Source organism: Sciurus carolinensis, chromosome 11, assembly GCF_902686445.1.
Source record: "Sciurus carolinensis chromosome 11, mSciCar1.2, whole genome shotgun sequence".
NCBI classification, from domain to species: domain Eukaryota; kingdom Metazoa; phylum Chordata; class Mammalia; order Rodentia; family Sciuridae; genus Sciurus; species Sciurus carolinensis.
This window is the reverse complement of record NC_062223.1, coordinates 67,455,795-67,481,826: the sequence shown is the minus strand read 5'-3', so window position 1 is coordinate 67,481,826 and position 26,032 is coordinate 67,455,795. Positions and strand designations below refer to the sequence as shown.

Sequence of the window (26,032 nt, the reverse complement as noted above, 5' to 3'; positions counted from 1 at the left end):
ATAACAGAAGACATCAGGAGGGAAATAAAAAAATTCTTAGAAGTAAACGAGAACAAAGACACATCATATCAAAAGCTCTGGGACACTATGAAAGCAGTACTTAGAGGAAGATTTATTTCATGGGGTGCATTCAAAAAAAGAAGTAGAAATCAACAAATAAACGACTTAACACTACAGCTCAAAGCGCTAGAAAAAGAAGAGCAGACCAATACCAAAAGTAGTAGAAGACAGGAAATAGTTAAAATCAGAGCCGAAATCAACGAAATCGAAACAAAAGAAACAATCGGAAAAATTAACAAAATAAATAGTTGGTTCTTTGAAAAAATAAATAAAATTGATAAACCCTTAGCCACACTAACAAAGAGAAAGAGGGAGAAAACTCAAATTACTAAAATTTGGAATGAACAAGGAAACATCACAACAGACACGAGTGAAATACAAAACATAATTAGAAGCTATTTCGAAAATCTATACTCCAACAAAACAGAAAACCTCGAAGACATCAACAAATTTCTAGAGACATATGAACTACCTAAACTGAACGAGGAGGACATACACAACTTAAATAAACCAATTTCAAGCAATGAAATAGAAGAGGTCATCAAAAGCCTACCAACAAAGAAAAGTCCAGGACCAGATGGGTTCTCAGCCGAGTTCTACAAAACCTTTAAAGAAGAGCTCATTCCAATACTCCTCAAACTATTCCATGAAATAGAAGAGGAGGGAACCCTACCAAACTCGTTCTATGAAGCCAATATCACCCTGATACCTAAACCAGACAGAGACACATCGAGGAAAGAAAATTTCAGACCAATATCCTTAATGAACATCGACGCAAAAATTCTCAACAAAATTTTAGCAAATCGCATACAAATATATATTAAAAAGATAGTGCACCACGATCAAGTGGGTTTTATCCCAGGGATGCAAGGTTGGTTCAACATTCGGAAATCAATAAATGTCATTCACCATATCAACAGACTTAAAGTTAAGAATCACATGATTATTTCAATAGATGCAGAAAAAGCATTTGATAAAATACAGCATCCCTTCATGCTCAAAACACTAGAAAAAATTGGGGTAGTGGGAACATTCCTAAACATTATAAAGGCCATCTACGCTAAGCCCATGGCTAATATCATTCTAAATGGTGAAAAACTGAAAGCGTTCCCCCTAAAAACTGGAACAAGGCAGGGATGCCCTCTTTCACCGCTTCTATTCAACATCGTCCTTTAGACTCTAGCCAGAGCAATCAGACAAACCAAAGAAATTAAAGGGATACGAATAGGAAAAGAAGAACTCAAACTATCCCTGTTCGCTGATGACATGATTATATATTTAGAGGAACCTGGAAATTCCACCAGAAAACTTTTAGAACTCATAAGTGAATTCAGTAAAGTAGCAGGTTACAAGATCAATGCTCATAAATCCAATGCATTTTTATACATAAGTGATGAATCTTCAGAAAGAGAAATTAGGAAAACTACCCCATTCACAATAGCATCGAAAAAAATAAAATACTTGGGAATCAATCTCACAAAAGAGGTGAAAGACCTCTACAATGAGAACTACAGAACACTAAAGAAAGAAATTCAAGAAAACCTTAGAAGATGGAAAGATCTCCCATGTTCCTGGATAGGCAGAATTAATATCGTCAAAATGGCTATACTACCTAAAGTGCTATACAGATTCAATGCAATTCCAATTAAAATCCCAATGATGTACCTTGCAGAAATAGAGCAAGCAATTATGAAATTCATCTGGAAGAATAAAAAACCTAGAATAGCTAAAGCAATCCTCAGTAGCAAGAGCAAAGCAGGGGGTATTGCAATACCAGATCTTCAACTCTACTACAAAGCAATAGTAACAAAAACGGCATGGTATTGGTACCAAAATAGACAGGTAGATCAATGGTACAGAATAGAGGACATGGACACAAACCCAAATAAATACAATTTTCTCATACTAGACAAAGGTTCCAACAATATGCAATGGAGAAAAGATAGCCTCTTCAACAAATGGTGCTGGGAAAACTGGAAAACTATATGCAATAGAATGAAATTAAACCCCTATCTCTCACCCTACACAAAACTCAACTCAAAATGGATCAAGGACCTCGGAATCAGACCAGAGACCCTGCATCTTATAGAAGAAAAAGTAGGTCCAAATCTTCAACTTGTTGGCTTAGGATCAGATTTCCTTAACAGGACTCCCATAGCACCAGAAATAAAAGCAAGAATCAACAACTGGGATAGATTCAAACTAAAAAGCTTTCTCTCAGCAAAGGAAACTATCAGAAATGTGAAGAGAGAGCCTATAGAGTGGGAGAATATCTTTGCCAACCATACCTCAGATAGAGCGCTAATTTCCAGAATCTATAAAGAACTCAAAAAACTCTACACGAAGAATACAAATAATCCAATCAACAAATGGGCTAAGGAAATGAACAGGCACTTCACAGAAGAAGATGTACAAGTAATCACCAGATATATGAAAAAATGTTCAACATCCCTAGTAATAAGGGAAATGCAAATCAAAACTACCCTAAGATTTCATCTCACCCCAATTAGAATGGCGATTATCAAGAATACAAGCAACAATAGGTGTTGGCGAGGATGTGGTGAAAAAGGAACACTCATACATTGCTGGTGGGGTTGCAAATTAGTGCAGCCACTCTGGAAAGCAGTGTGGAGATTTCTCAGAAAGCTTGGAATGGAAACACCATTTGACCCAGCTATCCCACTCCTTGGCCTATACCCAAAGGACTTAAAATCAGCATACTACAGAAATACAGCCACATCAATGTTCATTGCTGCTTAATTCACCATAGCCAGATTGTGGAACCAACCTAGATGCCCATCAGTTGATGAATGGATAAAGAAACTGTGGCATATTTATACAATGGAATATTACTCCGCAATGAAGAATGATAAAATTATGGCATTTGTAGGCAAATGGTCGAAATTGGAGAATATCATGCTAAGTGAGATAAACCAATCTCAAAAAACTAAAGGACGAATGATCTCGCTGATAAGTGGATGAGGACATATAATGGGGGGTGGGACGGGCTAGCATTAGGTTTAGGGTTAGGTTTAGAGTTAGGCTAAGGAGAGCGGTAAGAATGAAGGAAAGAAGGACTGTGTAGAGGGAAAAGAGGGGTGGGAGGGGTGGGAGGGGTGGGGGGAAGGGGAAAAATAAAATAAACATCATTACCCTATGTAAACGTAAAAAAAAAAAAAAAGTTAAAAAAAAAAAAAAGAAATTAAAAGCCATTGACTGAAAAAAAAAAAAAAAAACTTTAAAAAGTATGGTCTTTTGTGTTTAGCTCCTTTAACTTAGAATAATGTTTCAAAGTTAATTCATATTGTAACGTGTATCTTCATTATGGTCAAATAATATTCCAGTATATGGATATGTCACATTTTTCTTATCCATTTGTCAGCTGTTGGACATCTGAGCCATTCTCCACCTTTTAGCTATTCTTTTTTTTTTTTTTTTTGCGGTACTGGGGATCGAACTCAGGACCTTGTGCTTGCGAGGCAAGCACTCTACCAGCTGAGCTATCTCCCCAACCCCCTTTTAGCTATTCTGACTAATGCTGCTATCAACTTGCATGTATAAACCTTTTTGTACACATACAAAAGGGAATTAACAGGCTGCACTCCAATTTCAAATATGGAGGAATATGTTATAAATAGTTATTATGTCAACTGACAAAACCAGAACATAAATAGTAATTTAGGTGAAAGTATTGTATCAATGTAAACACATCATATCTCCAAAGGGGTTACACCACCCTACCTCTTCAGTAGCAATGTATGAGGGTCTCTTCACGTTCTCCACAGTTCTCCACATTCTAACAGCTATTCTTGTTGATCTTTTTGATGACAGCCATGCCAGTGGAGTGAAGTGGCATTGCATTGTGATTTGCATTTTCCCTAGTGGCTAAGGATGCTAAGCATCTTTTCAGGTGTTTATTGGCCATTTGTTTATCTTCCTTGGAGAAGTATCCGTTCAGATCCTTTGCTCATTTTTGAATTGAATTACCTTTTTACTATAAATTGTATCAGTTCTTTACATATTCTAGAAATAAGTCCCTTGTGAGATAAATGATTTGCAAAATTTCTCAACACATTGTAGACTGCCTTTTCCTTTTATTAATGGTGTCTCATGAAGCACAAATGTGTATAATCTTTGATATGTGAGTTATTTGTTTTCAGCTCCTTTCCCCTTTTTTTTTGTTTTTTATTTTATCTTTCCCCTCCTTGTTTTTAAACAGAGCCTTCCTTGTTTTATGTTTGTTGATATTTTCTTTTATTTAGGTTGAGGTTGCACACTCTTGGCATGAGTATGGTATAGGTGATATTTTGCTCTTCTCAGGACATCATATCTGAGACACATGATATCCATCTGTTCTTTATTAGAAATACTAATTTTGATCATGGGATCAATGTATTGCTTGATTTTGCTATTGTGTAATTATTGGCTTTTTCTCCTCAATTCATGAGTTTTACAAAGATGCAAGTCTCCGATTTTAGCCTGCCTACCTTCCATCAGCACATTGCACTTGGAGTTCTGTGCTCTCCTAAGTACATGCTGCACAGTGGTCAGACCCTCCTTGGCCAAGCTGTGTCTTCATGTCTCATAAAAAGACTTTGTCCCACTGACCACAGTGGGTCATGCAAATTACTCACATCCTGCTAAATTGAATATCTTCATTATAGCCCAGGGCATGGCCTTCCTGGAGTGAGAAGTTGGACTTGGCCATGCTGGAAACATCAACTTTGAAAGAGACAGCTCTGGAGAATGTGTAACTTTGGGCTCCATAAGGAGATGGATCACTATCCTCATGCACCAGGGGTGAGATTGGACGTGGAACAATATGTGTGTGTGAGTGTGTGTGTGTGCCATTTCTGACCTTACAGAAGCTCTCTTTGGAGACTAGAAGAGCTCATTTCACATTATAGCTCAGAAGGTCTTGTGTGAGACTCCAAGTCATGTCTGTGGCCTTTCATTCCTGCTGCAGATCTCACTATTCCATCACTAGGCACCCACTAGAAAACCTACAACTAAGGGATATGCTATTTTGGTGGAATGGGAGAAACCAACAGAACATGGATCCCGTTAAAGAATGTTATGGGTTGAACTTCTCCAGTCTCAAGAAATGGAAGTTAATGATGATAATGATAACAGTTAACATTTATTTAGTCCTTACTACATGCCATGCAGTGTTTCAAGAAAAGCTTTTCATGTATCAATTCATTTAATTCTCACAACAGCCATAGCGAGTAGGTACTATCATTATCTTTATTTACCATGTGATGAAGCTGAGGCACAGAGAAGTCAAGTAACTTGTACAGGGTCCCATAACTAATAAGTGGCAGAACTGGGATGTGAATCCAGGTACTTCAGAGTAGATTATGGAAGTCTTAGAAAAAATGAGCATGTTGAAACCTAAATCTTAGAGAAGGAACATTTCACTGGGATAAGCAGAATGCACTCTCAGAAAAGCACACTAGGAATACTGGGAGGGGCAATATTGGGTAAGTGAGCTGTGGAGTCACCCCCGTTCCTCATGGGGAACCCTGAGTGAAGGCTTATCGCACCTCTTACATTTGTACACACATTACTCAACACTTCAGTTGAGGTACCTGAGGCAGCTGCTGAAAGCTGCCTCCCTCCTGCCAAGTCACCTGGAACTAATATCAGGGTTCTGGGAACACATTCTTGCTTTGCCACCATCACCATCTTGCCTCATTGGCCACAGTTTTATGTCATGACCAGGCATCACATATATGCCGCTGTGTTGGCCCCTGTGATGATTATGAATTTGTAGTCACACACAGTGGATTATTACAAGGTCATGGAGGGTGAGCACAGCACAGCAGTCCTGGCCAGGGTCACCACAAGCTCCTCTCTCTGCGGCCGTGCTCTTCTGCAGTGCATGGTTGTGTTGTACACGACTGGGCTCCGTCCTCCCTCAGGGCAACAGTTCTAGTTCCTACTCAGCAACTATTAATGTTTTTCAACCTCAAAATTAATTTAATGAGGCAAAGCTAGCATCAAAGCTCAGGTTTGAGGTAGGCTTGTATTTCTCCTTTTACATTTTATAGGGAAAAGACTGAATAATCCAAACTATGCCTCAGAGTTATCCTTCTGACCTGGGAAAGAATGTAGGAGCAGAGAACAATTCAGGTCAGCAGGACATAGTAGCTCCTAGAACTTCACGTGCTCAAACATTATATATGATTACAATTTAAGGGTAATTTTATCCCTCATCAGTCTTCCAACCTCTTTTTCTCCCATCCTGGCACTATATATCCAGCCTACTCCAGTGCCTAGACAATAAAAATGATTGAATGAACATGGTGTGTGTGTGTGTGTGTGTGTGTGTGTGTGTGTGTGTGTGCGTGAAATTCATTGTCAATAGTCTGAAATGATCTAAACCAGTGACTTCCTCTTTGGTCATTCCTTTTTAGGCCAGGCAGAGAAAACAGAAAGATCTAAACAGATACATTCCAGAGTCCGTGTCAAACAGCATGTAACTACTCAGTTGTCAAATGACAGCCCTGGTCCCCAAGGCTCTCCTGGGCAAACTTTTGTCTCGAATCATGGACATTTGAGCTCCCAGGCAATGGGATGCGCAACTGAAATACAGGTCAACTCCATCTTCTGTCCACTAGGTGGTGCCTTTTCTAGAAATTTTATGTTCTCTTGGTGCTTTGGTGGGCCTGATGAGACATGAAAATACCAAGTTCTTGCTAGGTGAGTAAAGGAGATGGCCAGGGCTTGGTGTGAGGAGCCAGTGCCCTGGAAGGGGCTTAAATTCATGACACCAGTGATTAGCTCGTCCTACCTAAAACAGCCACTCCCACCACCTCCTCAATCCTACTTCCTTTAATCCTACTTCCCCTTTATAGCACTGTCACTATTTGACTTAATCTTATATGTTCATTTGTTTATTGTCCGACCCCGGCCCCCATGCTGGAATTTAACTTCCCCAGGGGCAGGGACTTTATTTTGCTTGCTGCTATATCCCTAGCTCCTACAATGCCCTAGCACTTAGTAAGCCCTCAAAAAATACATGTTACATACATTAATGAATGAGCAAACACATAACAATGATTAGTAACCAATGACAATAGTCGTTGTTGCATTACCCTTACAAGATAATCTGAAAACCAAACAATTCTGAGTTAATGTCATTGTTTGGAGTGAAGCAGGCTTACTTTGTAACCCTTTTATTCAACTAGAGCAACCTGCCTGTTAAGAGTGGTTTCATTTTCTAAATCTATTTTGATTCTACTGTGTTCTTTGGAAAGAAAGCCTGTCATGTAGGTATGTCCTTATGACTGAATCACTGTCTTAAGAGCATAGGAGCAGCCTTGTGGGGCCAAGAGTCCCTTGAAGATGGTCCCCTGCAGGCCGATCAGGACTGCCTGAATGGAGAAGGAGGCAGTGTGCCACAAATATGAACCTCCACCGCCCCCACACCCTGTGCTGGGCTCACAGTCTCTGGAGTGGGAGGTGGTCACAGAAAGGAAGTCCCATCAAGGCCTCTAATTTCGTGTGGATGGGCCCCAACTGGCTTCTCCCAGGGTCTGGCTTTAAGCCAGCTGATGACTTGCCCAGCTGGTGGACCATGCTGCTCCCTCCACTTGATGAGGAACCACTTTTCTCCAGCCTCAGCTGAACCATTTGCCTCTCAAATGCTGGCTAAAAATGTGTAGACTTGAGTAATGCTCTCGGGACCCATACTGCTGTGGGAAAGGAAGAAGAGATGCTGACAGCCCTAGTGAAAGGCATCTCTTCTGGGTTGAGAAGATTGCATCTGGGTCTGGCATGGGATCCCTGGGTTTCCCAGTGTGCAGATCCACCAGCAGCTGTGTTCTGCAGCAGGCAATAGCCTTGATCCATCTTCCTGCAATGGTCTGCTGAGGGCTAGCGAGTCCTTGCTTTGTACTGTGCAGCCACTAACTTTCCAAAGTTACCACATGACATTAAAAAAAAAAAAAATTGTATTTGTAGATGGACAGAGTGCCCTTATTTTATCTGCTTAATTTTTATTTGGTGCTAAGGATTGAACCCAGTGCCTCACACGTGCTAGGTAAGCACTCTGCCACTGAGCTACAGCCCCAGCCTCCCTCATGACATTTTAAAATCACCTGCAAACCTAAATCCAGTGAGTTGCCTACAGACGCACTTAACAGCCCAGAGGATGATTCAGAGGAAGCAATTTTCTGAAGTGAAGATAATCATCCGTTAGTGTGAAAAGGCAAACACTCTTTCATTAGCATTGGAAACTCAAGGGAAATGGTGCTAAATCCATAGATACAGCACTTCAGTAAATGGCTAAAGAACAAAATCCACAGCTGGAAGGAAGGACTTGTACAGATTCTACCCCCACTTGGAGTTTACTCACAGAACTGGTTGTCTTGGAGGGAAAGTGGAAGCTCAGCTTTGGCCTCTTCCTGTTTACTTGATAAGCAGCTCCTCAAAGTTCTGGTCCCTGAGCCCACATGGGGGAGTCCCAGAATTCAGAGCTCCCCTGACTTCTTCATCTACATACAGTAATCCCCACTTATCCTTGGGGGACATGTTTCAAGACGTTCCACAGATGCCTGAGACTATGGATATTACCTAACCCTATATACACTCTGTTCCTTCCTACACATGCGTACTAGTGATAAAGTTTACTTTGTAAATTAGCCATAATAAAAGGGAAACAACAATACCTAATAATAAAGTAGAGCAACTAAAACAATATATTGTAATAAAACATTTCAGGGCTGGGGTTGTGTGTCAGTGGTAGAGTGCTTGCCTGGCATGCGTGAGGCACTGGGTTCTATCCTCAGCACCACGTAAAAATGAATAAAGTAAGTAAAGGTATTATGTCCATCTACAACTAAAGAAATATTTCTTAAAAACATATTTCAAACTTATGAATCATTTCTGGAATTTTCTATTTAATATTCGGGAACTGCAGTTGACTGGGGAAAGGGATTAGGGGGAAACAATTGTACTTTTAACCTTAATTTAGGGAAAGTCACATATCTTCCCTTTATTCTGTGACATTAAAATTTTTATTCCAGATCTCACCTCTTCTGGGACCTCATATAACCTCTTGCCTATTTAAGCTCTCCACTTGGATAGTTAATAGGTACCTTGAACCTAGAATGGTCAAAACAGAATTCTCAATTCTCGATCTCTTCCCATTTCCCAATGTCCTATTACTACATATGAAATCAACCTGGATGTAGAAACTTACAGCAATGACAGTCATTAGCTTTGCTCACAAATCTGTAATTGCTGTGTGGTTCCACAAAGACTGCTCATGAAGCCTCAGCTGGGGCAGCTTGACTTGGGGCTGAGTCTATTTCCAAGATGATTCTCTCACACTGCTGGAAAGCTTAGCTGGTTGTTGCCTGACCTCTGGGAGCAAGGTTTCTCTCCACAGGCTGCTAAAGCTTCCATGAGGCACAGTGACTGAGTTCCAAGTGTAATTGTCCCAAGGTGTTGAAGTAGAAACTGCTAGTGTCTTAAGTCCTGGGCCTGGAAACTGGTAGTGTTACTTCTGCCATATTCTATCAGTAAAGCCTTCATACAGCCCAGAATTCTACTTCTTTTATTTCCACTACCACCACTCTAATTCAGACCCTCACCTTCCACTGGGGTAAGTCTCTGGTGATATAGCCTGTTACCTCCTTTCTGCCTCCATACTCGCTTCCTAAAATCCATCCATACAGGAGTCAGTGCTACTTTTTAAAGGCATACCAATCATCTCACTCCTCTGCTTCGACCTCTTCGAAACTTCACAATCTATTTAGAATTACTCCCAAACCTCTCTTCTGGATGCCACAACCCAGTCTGATCTGGCCCCTGTGCGGTTCTTGGGCCTCATTGGTGCCACTCGCCTTCTCACTGGACTGTGAAGCACATGCAGCCTCATTCCTGCAGAGCCTCTGCACTTGGTGCTCCTCTAGCAGGCGTGCTCCTCCCCTATTTTCTCAAGGCTTAGTCCTCCTTGCCAAGTAGTTTTCAGTTGAAATGCCATTTCCCCCATAGAGGCCATTTTCAGACCCCAAACACAGCCATCTGGTACATTAACCTGTTCCAATTTTCAACATAGCATTTACCACTAAGGAGATTGTTTTTGTGTTGAGTTGTTTGTTGTCTGTCTCTCCCCTCTAAAATGTAAGCTCCACAAGGGCAGGGACTCTGTCTTATCACAGTGCTTCCCTAGGGCCTAGAACAGTGTCTGACACTGACGGGATGTTTGATAAATATTTATTGGTTTAGCAGATAGCAACAGCAGTCACAGTCAGCCAGCCTTCCAATAGGGACAGTGTCTCTTAGGATGATTGATAGGTCTAGAGAGGAAGCTTCAGAAGGGCCCAGGGCTCACGCTTGTCCCAGGAACACAGCTCTGGTGCATGAGGCTGGTCCTGGAGGATGTTCCATAGCAACCAGGTTTATGCATCCTCCTTCCAACCCCTAGAACATACCCACCCCCAGATTTCTTGTGGAATTGGCAGTAGAGAATCACACCTGAATGAGTACAAAGTTACTAACATGCTTAGACAGAATGGCACAGCTCCGCTCCTCTTACCTCCACATCAGTCTGGTCACTAACTCAGATTATTTACATTTAACTTCTCATCTTATGGTTAGACTCAGAAATATAGGCCAAGTTCCAGTTAAACAAATTACAAGTGCTTGTTTTAATGATTCTTTTTTTTTAAATGAAGATGTTCAAATTTTTGAAATCTGAAAACGGGCATTTAGGACCCATCCAAATAAAGAAACTTCATTAGGGCTTAAGAAAACAACGTTATAATCATTTTTTTTTAAAAAACAACAACACAGAGGTGAAAAGATGTTCAATAATAATGAAATAATCTTTGTTTTCTTCAAGAAAAACTTGTTACACATTTTTTAGTGCTTTGGTGTAGAGAATGGTGTGTAAAATTATCACTGAAATAACAAAACACCATGGCTGTGTGTAGTCAGTTCTTTAGTTAGGGAAATGGCAGCTTGTCTGATAGGATTCTGGTCTGAGATTTAAATGTCTAAAAACTTGGTAATATTGAGAATGCAAGTGTATGTGAGAGAATGATTGTGAGGTCCCCTGTGCTGTCCAAAGTGAGATGACTATGTTGATGCAGAGGCCAGTATGTAGCTGCTTCCAGTGGTGGTGCTGCCATCAGAAAATGAACAGTACTGCCCAGAGCAGAGTTCACTCTGCCCTTTGAGAGTGGGGACAGAAGGCACACATGACAGGTTGGGCCCCATATTCCACGCAGTCCTCAGGTGCCTGGTGGGAGGAAGTCTTGTGGTGGAAAGAGGACTGACCAGGGTTTATGAAATTTCCTTTTTTTTTTTTTTTTTTAATATTTCTAGTTGTAGATGAACACAATAACTTTATTTTTTCTTTTTATGTGGTGCTGAGGATCGAACCCAGTGCCTCACACAGACTAGGTAAGCACTCTACCACTGAGCCACAACCCCAGCCCCTGAAATTTCCTTTTAATGATGATGAATTCTCATCCCCCAAGGAGACTGCAGCCACCCAGAACTCTCTAAGCCCTAATTTGGTGCTCAGCCATGTCTGAGGGCACAGGGAAAGGTGCTAAAACCAGCTCTGTGCATTTGCTGCAGGGCAGCCAGGGGGGCTGGCAACATGCATATGCTATTAAGTCTCCAGAAGGTCTTAGGTTTATTTCTAATTCTGTCTACTTTCAGTATTTTAAAAAATGATCACAGCTTAGAACTCAAGCTCCTGAGATCAAACTTATCTCACCCAGGCTGGAGAAGGCTGTGGGAAACTGAGTCCTCCCAGGTCTCAGGGTGGGTGGGTGGTGTCCTCCTTCCCTCCTTGCCTGTTTTGCCTGGTCAGAGCCTGCACAGGGGCTCAGAGGGCTGTCTTAGGGAGCCTCAGGCTGGAGAAAGCTGAAGTTTCAGACCCTTCTGTGGTCTCCTTTCACTACAGACTCCAGAGGAAGAGTGAGACCCAAGGACAAGTGAATCTCACCTGCACTGACTGAAGTCTAGCTCAGCCAGCTCTTGCAGGACCTGAGACATCTGGTCATACTTCCCATAGCAGTGAGAAGTCAGTGCCACTTAAAGTCATTCCACAATGTTGGGAAAGAAAAACCAAGTTTAGTTTACCAAAATATCTGTATTGTCTATAAAAATTGAACCTAGTGAGTCACTGATACTGGAGACGGCAATATCCGACTATGTAGAAGGCAGACAGACGGCTCCATCCCACCAAGCCCACAGCCAAACATTTGTACTGAGTGGCACGTGGGCAGTCATTTGTAAGGCCTCAAAAACCTGGAAACTTTGGAACGTAGCAATCGGATGAAAGATCTTGGAAACATCTCTCGGGACTCCTGGGCTGTATACTTGAAATAGTTCTGGGGGTGGGCCAAGACATCAAACAGAGCCTTGATCAGTTTCTTATCCTAAAGAGAACAGAATTTTTGTTACTGGGCCAAAATATTTAAACATCCTGACACTTTGCCAATGGAACTATAATGACCCAGTATTAGGCAGTAGGTTGATTAGCTAAAAAAACACTTTGTGAAAATTGTTTCCTGTTTCCAGTTTTCGTTTTCCCTAATTATCTCTAATAGGTATGCATTAGTTTTATAAAAAGTGTTTAATATACAAAAAAACTGATTTTTTTTCAACCAGATGAAATGTAAAGTGGGGAGCAGGGGAATACTACTGGGTTAGTGATATAGCAAGTGTTTGTTGCTAATTATTTATAAGTATCCAAAATTTGTTGGACTTTGTGAAGCACAAACACAGAGAAAAAGGTCTCCCACTATTTGGAATTAATATGAAAATACTATATACCACTGGCTTGGATTTATAAGCAAGTCTTCCCCCAAACTGGTCCTTCACAAATTTCCAAATTGAAAAATACAACTTCACTTGACAACATTGAAAACAGAAATCTGGTTTTAAAAAACGTATGTCTGGGGAAGGTATGAAACTAAGCACGGCCCATGCAAGCTCCAAGTCTGAGAGGTGGTAGGGTGGAGCAGGAAAACATTTGTGATTATATTTGAGGACTTCTGTCAAAAACATCACGTTCACCAGAAGCAAGTACTCACCTTAAGTATTTCCTGGTGGTTCTCAGATGCATAGAGCCTGCCATCTCGAACAATATCTTCAATGAGTTCCTGGTAGTCTTCTGTTGGAATAAAGGACATATTTTGCATTCTTATGGTTTAGTTATCTCCAAATTTGCTCTTTATTTTTTAAAAATTATTTTATTGTTGTTGTTTATTTTTTATGTCATGATGGGGATTGAACCCAGAGCCTCATGCACCCCTGCTGGGCAAGTGTTTTACCAATGAGCTATCTCCCCAACTCTCTCTCTCTCTCTTTTTATCTAATACTCTAATATATACACACACACACACACACACACACACACACATATATATATATATATACACACACGCAGTTAGTTGTCAGTTGACCTTTATTTTATTTATATGTGGTGATGAGAATTTAACTCTGTGCCTCACACAAGCTAGGCAAGCGCTCTACCACTGAGCCACAACCCCAGCCCCGCTCTCATTTTTTATTAGATTCTGAGACGTGTCCCTTCTGTGGTCATCTCAGAACACTTTCCACTCTGACATTGAGAAGACAATCATCAGAGAACATCTGTGCACAGATTTCCACCACCTCTACTGGCTGCAGACCTCTGCACCTGTCTCCCTGCCTCTCTTCCCTCAGATGAGCCCTCTTTGTGTCTGTTTGAGGCCCATCCCTCCACTTGGCACTCCAGAGTCATCTTCCTTCACTAAATCAAGAGCATTTTGTGCCAGTAATTCTGTGCTTTCTTTCCTACATGATAAAATTCTCTTTCTACTGATCTTTCTCATCAGCATACAAACAATCAGTTAAATCTCAGATCTTTAAAATCTCCATCCCTCAACTTCATTTCTCCCACCAGTTTCCACCCCACTTCTCTGCTCCCTTTTGCAGCAAAACTCCTCAAAAGAATGATCAACACTCACTGTATCAGATTCTCTTCTTTTTCTCCTAAACCCAGTCCGATTGGCTTTGACCCTCATCACTCCTCCAAAACTGCTGGTTGAGATCAGCAATGACCTTCAACCCTTGACACATCAGTACCATTTGACTGGCTGGTCACACCCCCACCTTGATCAAATTCTCTTGGCTTCCAAGACACCTTGCTGTTTGGTTTTCCTTCTACCTCACTGGTTGCTTCCTCTGAGAATTCTTTGCTTTTCCTCCTCTCCTTGGCCTTTTATTGCAGAAGGGTCCCAGGGCTCAGTCTTTGGTGCTCTGCTCTCTCTATGTGCACTCCCTGGTGAGCTCATCCAGGCTTTTCTTTCCCTCTCTACCCACCCCACATCTCTCTATCCTTGTATAGCACTAAATAATCAAGCTTCTTACCCAATAAGCAAGACTCATCTCTCCTTTATTTGAATGGCACTGAGGGTAGAGAATTCGGCTGGCCAGGGAGGAAGAAAGTGCTGTTTGTTTTCTCATTAATAATATTTTGTCCTGACATATACACTAAATGCAGTGCACGTGGTAATCCTTCTCTAAATGAGACCCTCCCCCCTTTATAGTCTAGCCTATTTCTCACAGTCATAATTCAAATCAAGCATATGCAAAGCACAATCTTTTTCAAATCCCAGACACATTAAAAATGCCTCTTTGTATGCATATCATGTACTACAAAGTCACACGAATTATGAGAACATCATTGAAATCATGCAGGAGGAGCCCTTGAAAAGTTTCTCTCAGTCAAGAGATGGGAAATGGAAATTAACACTGTATTATGTATAATTACTAATTTGATACATGTACAATGTCATTGCTACTCTATTAATGTGGTATCATTCTCATTCTTTTATTTTAGTGAATATTGAGTATGAGCAAGAGTACAAGTTTTATTTATTTATTTTTTTTATTTTAAATCTTGAATTCTCCCTGCTGCAGTATCTCTACCTCAAAGGAGTGACTCCTGTCCATGACAGTTTACCCCTAGGAGTGTAGACAGTTGTACTATATTCTGGACAGCAATTTACCACTGCATCAAATACTTCCAAACTGCTGATTGTTTTTTAAAAAATATTTCCCTGTGTCTAAGAGCTAGTGTGCCTCCTTACTTGCTCCAGTCCTTGGGAAACGTGGAGAAGCATTGCAAGTGGGAACCCAGGTAAATCCCAGCTCTGTGTCTTTGTTATGCTGTGACCCTAAGCCAGTTACTTAAATCTCTAAGCCTGAATGGCCTTTTAAAAATCCATCCCTGGACTTCATTTCTCCTGCCAGCTTCCACCCACTTCTCTGCTCCTTTCTGCAGCAAAACTCCTCGAAAGAATGGTCAACACTCATTGTATCCAATTCTCTTCTTTTTCTCCTAAACCTAGTCCAACTGGCTTTGACCCTCATCAGTCCTCCAAAACTGCTGGTTGAGATCAGCAACGACCTTAAACCCTTGACACATCAGTAGCATGTGTAAAAACAGAAAGTAAATGTGTCCACATATGGGGTGACTGTGAGGAATGTACCATTTAAAGGTGCCTGAGCTCAGGGATGCTCAGAACCCGTTTGCCAGGACTGCAGTCCTCTCCCTTCCGCAGCAGGCAGGAGGCTCATCTGCAGCAGCCTCAACTGCACTTTCTGTGATTTCTAGTCTTTCGAGCTTTGAAAGCACATATGAAACAGATATAAAAATACATGTTTTAGGGCTGGGGATGTAGCTCAGTTGGTAGAGTGCCTGCCTCGCAAGCACAAGGCCCTGGGTTCGATCCCCAGCACTGCAAAAAAAAAAAAAAAAAAAAAAAAAACATGTTTTAAAATATAGACTCTGAGCAACGACATGAGGGACTTCTGGATGGACAGAGTAGCAGTTTTCAACTCTTTCTGCTGTGACACATGCCTGGGCCTAACCAGAGCTATGTGTAGCTTTCCCTGGCTCAAGCTACACCTCTTTTTCTTAATTAAAAAAGAAAAAAAAAAAAAATCAAGACATTAAGGCAGAGATGAGAACAGCCATACTAAAGTGTGTGAGCTTTGGCAACATGTATTCTGGAGCCCCTGTGTCTGCTCTGCTTCCTTCCTAACTCCTCATAGGAGAGGCTGCCCCTTAGCTGCTTCCAGGTGGATGACTAGGCTCTTTGTCTTCCTCAGCAGAGGCACGTGGGAGGAGTCCATCCCAGGAGTCAGACACTAAAATCCCTTTTCTTGGGTGTTTGACATTATTTTAGCAACTGCAGGACAGGAATGATGATCCTAGCTGTTGTCACATGTTGGAAATAAATTATGTGAAGTGTTTTTAAGAGAGTCACAGAATGCTATTTTTCTAATCATCCAGCTCTCACACATTTTGCCTAAACACCTCCAGTGGCTCCTTATAAGATTAAGTCTACCCTCCTGAGCTTGGCACTCAAGACTCTTCCCACCTCATCTCTTCTCACTGCTAAACCCCATGCTCCCCTCTCACTGGTCAAATCAGACCCCAGGTACACCATTCTTTGACCTTTCCCTCTTCCTGGATGTTCTTCCCCCTATATTTTATTATGTTCCCTATATTTTATTATGACCCAAATCTATTCAGACTGGGTTCTGTTCCTTCCAAAAATCCATGCTAAATAACTGCTGCCCCTTCTATGCTCATAGTGCTGTGTATGTGCCCTGTTAAAGCAACCTTGACATTATATACAGTTTTGTGTTCATATCACTAATCAGGTTGTCTCTAGTACTTGGTTCAATTTCTGGCATAGTAGAGGCTTATTAAATATCTGTTGGATAGCATGAATATGTTCACGAATAGACAGATGACTGTTCCCTTCTAGACTATGAAGTCCTCTAGGACAAGTTATAGTTCATTTTATGCTCCATAAATATTCATCAACCCACTCCTCAGAGTAGGTTGAGTCCCAGGGCTCAGGAGGACCACTCCTTCATTTAAAATGAAGAAAATGAAACTAGAAGCATCATTTGACTTGCCTGAGGTCACAAACTAAGTCAGTGGCAGAGCCAGAACCAGAACTCAGGTCTTTTCCCCTCCTTTGGAATTCTATATAATAAAAGTCACAATCATAAAGAAGTATTTATTGAGCAATTACTGTGTGCCAGGTACTGCACCAAGTCCTTTAGGAACTCTCACATTAAATCTAATGATTATCCTCATCAAATATTAAGAAAAATGAGACTTGACGAGGGGTTTAGTGCAATGGTACAGTGTGTGTTTAACATGCATGTGAACCTCAATTCAATACCCAGCACCGAAGAAGAAGGAGGAGGAGGAGGAGGACGACGACGAGAGAAGGAAGGAAGGAAGGTTTGGAGATGAAAAGTAACATACACAAAATCACAGATGAGATAATAGCCAGGCTGTCTGACTTCAATGCCCATATTTTTATCCACTAAGCTGTGCTCTTCTAAATCATCTTTTTATCCCTGTAGTCAGTGTCCCCAAATGCCTGTTTAAATTGTGGCACTGTGAGTCAGCAATGTCCTTTCCCCTCACCATGCCTGCCATTCTGAGCATGTGTGCTTGTCAGCAATCTACCAGCTGGCTCAGAAATTGGTTCTGTTCAGAGCAGAGACGCCTCTGCCATGCGCTACAGTCAGAGTTTCACGGTGCTTACCATCATATGTCACATACGGGACCTGAAACCCTCTGGCACTGTTCCCTTCATTGGATTTAAACTGAATCCACAACTTCTTTGACCTAGAGGTGAAGGCGATGGGGCGTTCATAGGTCTGGCAGGTTTCGTATGTTGTCACTGAATTGGATGATGCTGCAGAGTGAAATTGGAAGGGATGGCATTCAAGACTTCTTACTGAGCAGGTAGACAATGAATGCTCATCTTTTCAAACACTCAAACCATAAAACAAGGTATGCTGAAGAGCTTTTTAGGCTCAGCTGACTCATCCTAACAGTAAAGTACTGGGAATAGAGTAGCCCCCAGGAAGGCTAAGCCTGAACTGCCTGTGGCTAGGCACACTGTAGGGGTGGGGAGAGGGCCTTCGAATTTCAGAGTCGAGCTGCCATCATCTAAGAAGACTCACCCCCATTTGATGCACACTTGCCAAGACCCAGCAGTGTGCTAAAACCCATCTTAGGGACTTTCTCTCATTTAATCTCCTATAAACCACAAAAAGCAGGTACAATTTTTACCACTTTTACAGAGAAATTAAGTACATCCCCAGAGCCACAGAGATTGTCTGTGATAAGGTCAGGATTCAAATCTTCACCTGACATCAGACATTATAACCATTAGTAAGAATAGGAAATATATAGTAGCTCAATGTGCTACTATTATTCTATGGATATTTTTGGTTGTTTTTGTTTTGGGTTTTATTTGTTTGCGATGGGGTCTCACTATGTTGCCCAGGCTGGTCTTACACTCCTGTGCTCAATGCCCCCTGCCTCAGCCTCCTGAGTAGAAGCGAGTACTGGTGTGTGCTACTGTGTCTGGCAAATTTAGTCCATCCAATAAACCTGTGAGATAGCAACTATTGTTGGGAAACTTCAATCACTATGGAGACAGCAGTGCAGAAGGTTCAGATAGTAGCCCAGATCACAGAACTAATAAGAGGTGGATCTGGAATTAAGCACACTCAGGGGCTTGCCACTAAGCTGTGTTGATGGTGATGTCCCCTTATGGACCTTGGGCCATGAGTCAGGATAGAGGGAGGGGCCCTTCCTAGCTGCATCATGCCTTGATCACTCCCGCCATGAACTGCTACCCAGGGTGAGGCACTGTCTGGAACCAGCACTGCACATGCCTCATTTCCTCTGCACGTCCCATGGAGAGGGTCCAACACATTCCAGTGAGTACAGAGGGGAAGAATGACCTGCAGGGTCCCTGCCTCTGGGGTTCAGTAAAAGGCCTTGGTATATAGTTTTAGTCAAATCTATTAGTAGTAGTATTAATTTGGCACTGGGGATTGAACCCAGGGCCTAGTACATGCAAGTGCCCTACTAATGAGCTGCAGCTCCAGCCCTCACTTAGTCTAAGTGTCATTTCTTGGCAACTCTATAAACTTACACCCCGTCTCTGTTCTAATATAGAGGTGACAGTCTAGCCTGCTCCTCACATTTAAAGCCTGGGGAGCAGGTCCTCAGGCTTCCCGGTTGGCCTTAGGAGGGGAGGGAAGCAGAGGGTGAGACGCACAGGTTTTCCGCATCACCAGGTAGTCTCCACAGTCGTCCTCTATGGGTAGGAAGATCTCAGGGACCACGATCAAGATGCGGCGCTTGGGGGGTGGGTTGATGGTCCAAGTGCACTCAGTGTTTGCTGGGTAATTGCCTGGGTAGTTTGGGGATTCAATGTATCCTGTGAAATCTCCCAGCTCCCCTCCACATCTTCTGTCTGGAAAAGGAAATGCCATGAGTTACAAGGGCTCAACACAATTGTCTATCATGGCACCTGCTAGCCTGGCTTGAGAACTGCCGCATCCCTACCGCGTGGAGGAATGGGGCACAGAGATGACGCCATCTTGGGAATGAGTCTGTCCCATAAGGCTCAGGGCCCACTTTAGGAGTCAATGTGAACTCCCGCAAGGAGTCCACCCCTCAGAGGCACCATTTTTCCATGATTATGAAGGTGCTAAGGTCAACTGTTAATGAACAAAAGAACAAATTCAGCTTTCATATTTTGCTTACAAGTCCAAGTGCCACGGAAACCCATGGCATAGAACTTTAAAGTCTGTCAAATTAGGGAGAACAGAGCTCATTGCTCAATAAAGAACATTTGACTGAGACCTTCAGTGAAGATAAAGCAAACATATTTCTCCACTTTTCTCTCTGGTTACAACCACATTTTATTATTAAGCGGGGAAGATGAAGAGAGAATGAATGTGCACAGGCACGCCCTCCCCACAACCTTGTCTTTATTCACCAAATCCCCACTTATCCAACACAAACTTATCCAAACTTATCCCCATTTATCCAACATGTTACCCAAAGCTTTGGGAGTACAGGACTGAGAGGGATCTAGTCTTTGCCCTCAAAGTGGTTACTATTTAATATTGCCAGGTAAACCTGTGCAATATTGAAGAGTGCTGAGCACAGTGGTGCACGCCTGTAATTCCAGTGACCAGGGAGGCTGAGGCAGGAGGATCACAAGTTCAAGGCCAGACTCAGCCACTTACTGAGATCCTCAGTAACTTAGCAAAACCCTGTGTCAAAATAAAAAATAAAAAGGGCTATGAATATAGCTCAGTGTCAGTGGTTCAATCCCCAGTGCTAAAGTGAGAGAGAGAGAGAAAGGATTACTTTCTTCTCTAATTGTAACAGGGAGTTGTCATTACTAGGAAAAACACAGCCTTCAGGCTTGCCTAAAGAACTGTGTCATGTGACCCTAAGGACCAACCAGGAGCCAGGGAGTGGGAAAATAAGGAAACAGTCATGTTGGTATGAGGAAGAATTTCCTGACTCTGTGAACTTCACCAAAGTCTCATTTGCCAACAGATAGGAGATCATGAAAGAGTGAGCTCCCTGTCACAGCAGGTATTCAAAAGGAAACTTGATGGCTACTTACAAAGATGTTAAAAGAACTTCATTGTGATAGAGAGAAAACTAGATAACTTCCAGTCATATGATTTGAATGTTTAACTGCCCCTTTTCACCCCAAGTTCCTCTACCTTGGGGAGTCCTCCTTGCTCCCCTTTATTGCTATCTTAAAGATGCAACATCAGTTGAGCTTAACTTTTGGACTTTACTAGAGAATTTTTTGTCATGGTGAGGGAAGATGCAGGGAGATCTCACACAGCAAGTCCTTAAGTGTTTGCTCCCCCATTGCTGTAAAACAGAGGTTAAGCTCCTTAGCTAGGCATTCAAGGTCTGCCTTCCTAGGCTGCTCACTCTTCTGTGCTCAGGTCCACGGGTCTCTTTCTAGAGGCCTTTCATTTTCCTGAGTCTGTGCTTCTCTCAACTGCTCTTTGGGAGGAAACTCTTTCCTGCTGTGCCCACTCCCTCCATAAAAACCTTCCATACCCTCCAGAGACCTTGCCTCAACTCTTCAGACTAGTGGGTCGCCCTTGCTCTGCAGACCCACAGCCTGGCTCCTGGCAGGGCTGGCCCAGCTGACTTACTCAGCAGGATGCCTGGCACATAACGGGTCCTTGAACAGTGCATGCTGTGCAGGACCAACTGAAACTATGTCTTGGGTTGGGGGGATCAGGGCAAGGCCAGCTGTGAGTGTGCCTGGGAAAGTATCCAGGAGCTGAAGAGGTGAGGAGGGGCTGCGGTGGAGCTTAGTTGCAGAGTGTGTGCTTAGCGTGTGTAAGGCTCAGGGTTCAATCCCCAGCAACTCACATATAAAAATAAGGGGAGTACCTCCAGGTCAAAGCTATCATCTCCATTTTAACAGTTGAGGAGACTGCAGTCCTGCCTGCCCTCAGCGCCTATCTGCACAGCTGTGAGCTGCGCTAACAACAGTCTCATATGGTGCTGAATGAACCTGGGACCTCTGGCTACTTTCCCCCACCCTCCCCCAAGGCTGAACCCAGACAATTGCCCTCTTGATCAGGACCACAAAAGCCTTAGAGAGAGACCTACTTTTACACTGGGTTATGTTTGTGGAGCCATCAAAGTCAGTTGTAGTATTTCCTGGGCAGGAAACACAGTTATTTTTTCCAAATTCAGGCTGGTATGTCCCTGTTGGGCAGCGAATACATCGGTGAGTGGTGGTGTTGTAGAAATGTCCAGGTGAACACTGAACTGTGGGGATGAGGAGGGTAAAGAAAAGGAAACAAGACTGTATTTTTATTAATGCCACATGAAAGGTTTCAAAGTTAGTGAAATAAATTTTTATGCCCAAATGAAGAAGTGGCTTCCTACCAATCTGGGGTTCATGAACACTCAATTCCCTAAACAGCAGGTTTGGGTGGGACTTGTGACACAGAAAACATGAAGGAGCAAGCTGAGTGTCTTCAGAGAGTTTGTGGGGCCTGCAGTCAGTCACCAGTGGCAGCCGGCATCTTCAGGCACAGCAGTTTTTAGATATCAAGAGTGCTTAGATATCAAGGCCGGGCTTAGGCCTTGTCTGGGAAGAGGCAGTGGAAGTGGGGTTCTGAAGGGATGGGACTTGTACTGAGGTCGGGGAGCTCTAGGCCAGGGCACTGAAATGGAGGAAGGAACCAAGGGAGCCCATGCTCAAAACCTGCTCCTGTCTCTCTGATCTGTCCCTGGTCAGCCCTCTCCCAAGAAGCCAAGGTAGCTATGGGGAGACCCTGTCCAGGAAGTTCTAGCACTTTCTGCACAGGGACTGAACCCTTGGTTACTGAGCACCACACAGGGAACCTCTGGGCTGGTTCAACTGAACCTTCGCCAGACTCCCAGGGTGCTCAAAAGGGAAATTCAGTTCTAGGGGAAAGCAAGCTGCCAAGGACTCACCTCTGGTTTCACAGTCCTGGAAGGAAGTTGCTCCCAGATGTTTGGTGGAGAGGCCTCCTCCACAGGGGAAGCAAGAAGTTCGGCCGGCTTCAGGCTGGAACGTGCCCAGGGAGCAGAGCTGGCAAGGTGTAAAGCCATCTGCAGAATATTCACCAGGTTGGCACAGACCTGGGGGACCAATGACCCCAGGTGAGTAAGACTCCCAGGCAGGCCATTCCCACCGCTCTTCCATGAGATCTGATTCTGGTCACGCCTGTTACTTGTGCTTACCTAAGCTCCTACCTCAGTGAGAAAAGCAGAGTCAGCCCTGCCCTGCCGCCCCAAGGAGGTGGCCCATGAGTGCCTGGTATTTACACCAGGGCTGCACAGCATAGGGCAGAGATGGAAACCAAGGAGTCAAGCAACCACTGCTTCCAGAATATGGGAAAGGACTGACCATGTCTCAGACTAAGGCCTACACACTGCCCAGGGACCCCAAGACAGGGGTCCCCAGAGAAAGAGGGAAAGAGAGGGAGATATCTTTACTCTGGAATCAATTTGGCAATTAGACCCAGAAGTACTTCACCCCCACCCAGTGGATCACATCTTAGTGACACAGTGACGTGAAGAATCTTCTACTTACCACTTACATTTACTGTTACATCTCCTTGCACTGAGGTGTGCCCTTTCCTACCTTAATTAGTCTACTAAATCCAAACAATCCAGTCCACATGGACAGAGGGACCTACGGGCATTTACTTTAAGCAATGATTTCTCATATTCTTTTACCCAAGGTCAGGACAAGAAACACAGTCATTAACAAAAAAATTCAGAAAAGAACATGTTTCTCAGGAATAAGTTTATCATTGGCAAGACGCTATAAAAATGTGCTGTCTCTTGTATTCCTAATCATCTCTCGTCTGTTAATTTTAATGGTCTTTTTACCCACAAATGTAGATATAATGGCATTTTAAAAATGCACAACCAGGGGAAGAATCTGGATGCTGTCAGATCTGGGTTCTGACTCCAAATCTGTCACTTCTTGGCTGTGTGACCTTGGATGATAGGACCAATAATGAATAATCCATGAATAATTCATGTCATATACTTAGCATAATGCTTGGCAATAGTAAGCATTCAATAAATGTTAGTTATTACTATTAATAATAATTTTCTTATTGCTATAAATATTTTTTCTTCTTTTTTTCTTTTGGTACTGGGGACTGAACTCAGGGATGCTGAACCACTGAGTCACATTCCCAGCCCTTTTTATATTTGATTTAGATGCAGGGTCTTGCTGAGTTGCTTAGGGTCTCACTAAGTTGCTGAGGTTGGCTTTGAACTCTCGATCCTCCTGCCTCAATCTCCACTGGGATTACAGGCGTGCATCACAGTGCCTGACTTATAAATATATCTTAATAAGGTCACACACAAGGATGCCCAGAAGTTGCCCCTTATCAACCTTGCAATTAATACTGAAGTTTCATAACAAACCAAAGATACAGGAGGAGTCACATATTCAATTGAAGGACCTGATGTTTAAGTCAGAAACATCCCTGTAGTTGAGTTTGGAGTCATTTAGGTGGGACCTAATGCTGGAACTGGGAATCACTGGAAGGAAAACCACAGGGCATCACAGGGGCCCCTGCACTCTGCCGGGTCCGCCAGTTAGCAACCACCATTCAGATCGCACCTTCCACTGGAGCCTGCACAGTGTCCATACAGCCAGCCTCCTCCCATTTAACAAAAGAAAGATATTTAATAATAAAATAAATGGGAAAGAAGCTCACAGAAACTAACTGAGCTTGTCTTCAAAGTTAACATTTTATAAAAGATGATTTAAAACTTTTCAGAGAGGACCTTCCAGTTTTAACAAAACAACCAGATGGATATGTTTGTTTTAAATCAAAAAGCTCTAAGGGCTGGCAAAAAACCAAAGGCCGAATGTTTTCTCTGATAAGTGCATGACAATATAAAACAAGGGGGGTGGTGGGGGAAAGAGAAAAATGAAGGAACTTTGGAAGGTGTAGAGGAAAATGGGGTGGGAGGGGGTGGAGGACAGAAAGATAATAGAATGAAACAGGGAGTATTACCCTATGTATATGTATGATTACATGAATGGTGTGAATCTACATTGTGTACAACCATAGAAATGAAAACTTGTACCCCATTTGTGTACAGTGAATCAAAATGCAGTCTATAAAAGTAAAAAAGATTTTAATAAAAAAATAAAAAATGAAAAAGTTCTGAGGGCTGGGGTTGTAGCTCAGCCTAGCATGTGTGAGGCACTGGGTTCGATTCTCAGCACAGCATATAAATAAATAAATAAAATAAAGGTCCATCAACAACTAAAAAATATTTTTTTAAAAAGGTCTGAATTTGAGATCAAACCTGGAAAAAAATCTTCTCCACTTGAACACTTTCAAATATTCCTTATGGGGCTGGGGAGATAGCTCAGTCGGTAGAGTGCTTGCCTTGCAAGCACAAGGCCCTGGGTTCGATCCCCAGCACCGCCAAAAAAAAAAAAAAAAAATCAAATATTCCTTATGGACTGGGATCACCTGGGTCTCAGGTGCATGTACTCAGAGTGAATAAAGCACACAATTGCAACATTTACACTTTTCTACCAGTGTATCCTATGCCATCTTCATTCACTCACTCAGGTTCTGAGCCAGGCACTGGAGAACCAAATTAACCCAACATAGTCCTTACTCATAGGAAGCCCAAGGTCCAGTGTTCATTATCCAGAATCCCTGAGATGCCACTGTGCCTTAGTCTAGGCGATGACATTAGAAACTGGAGGAGTAAGAAGAGAGACAGCATCCTTACCTCCACATTCAGACACATTCCAGGTTTCTGAGGTCTTCAGGGACCCAAGATTTTCTGGTCTTGGGCAAGGCTGACAAGTGATTTGTCCTTCCTCATTTTGGAAGGTTCCATTTGGACATAAAATGCAGCGTTCTTGTGTTCCATCATAGTATGTCCCAGCCCTGCAACTGACTAGCCAAAGGGGGAAACAATCTGGTCAGTGGGGGACAGAGGCTGAGGAAGGATAACCTGAGCTACAGATGAAGGTAATTAAATGGTGTTGACCACACATCCACACCAAACACAGCGGATCCTGCCTCTGGTTCCCATGCACACCTCTCTACCATGGTCCCTACCAGCCTTGGGGGCATTTACAGGTCTGTCTCTCCTTAGGCCATGGGCTCCTTGGGGGCAGGAATAACAAGGGTCCTAATTATTTTTATAGAAAAAACAGTTGATAGTTGAAAAAAATTCTGAATCTCCTTATTTCACAGAGCTATCAGAAGAGAGTAAAGGCAAAAATCACTCATTGAATATAGGTCTAGGGCTGAAAAAACAGAGGTGGGTGTTACTAATACTGACTGGTGGCATCCTGGAAGGCTTCCTAGAGGAGGTCTCATTTGTGTTGGGTCTTGAAGGATGGATAGAATCTCCCCAGGTAGAAAAGCGAGCAAGTCATAAAGATTCATGCATGGTGGTGCATAAGGATTCATGTGTGGTGGTGCATGCTAGAATCTGTAATCCCAGTAACTCAGGAGGCTGAGGCAGGAAGATTACAGGTTCAAGTTCAGCCTGGGCAACTTAGTGAGACCCTGTTGCAAAATAAAAAATAGA

At 42.7% G+C, this 26,032-nt stretch overlaps 1 protein-coding gene across 10 annotated transcripts in view; it reads right to left on the bottom strand.

Annotated features, from left to right (window-relative positions):
* The window catches only part of Scube2 (signal peptide, CUB domain and EGF like domain containing 2), an 86,626-nt gene that overhangs the window by 5,840 nt on the left and 54,754 nt on the right, over positions 1-26,032 (bottom strand). For 7 of the 10 annotated variants that reach the window (XM_047519190.1, XM_047519195.1, XM_047519186.1 and 4 more), the window contains 7 exons: positions 25,220-25,390; positions 22,412-22,579; positions 21,575-21,736; positions 19,188-19,385; positions 17,655-17,807; positions 13,125-13,204; positions 10,880-12,467 (listed from right to left, as the gene is read on the bottom strand). In XM_047519190.1, coding sequence (XP_047375146.1) covers positions 12,315-12,467; positions 13,125-13,204; positions 17,655-17,807; positions 19,188-19,385; positions 21,575-21,736; positions 22,412-22,579; positions 25,220-25,390 — 1,085 coding nt within the window. In that variant the 3' untranslated portion in view covers positions 10,880-12,314. Of the gene's footprint in view, positions 1-10,879; positions 12,468-13,124; positions 13,205-17,654; positions 17,808-19,187; positions 19,386-21,574; positions 21,737-22,411; positions 22,580-25,219; positions 25,391-26,032 lie in introns of those variants that run through there. The other 3 variants (XM_047519192.1, XM_047519194.1, XM_047519188.1) reach the window with 2 other exon arrangements.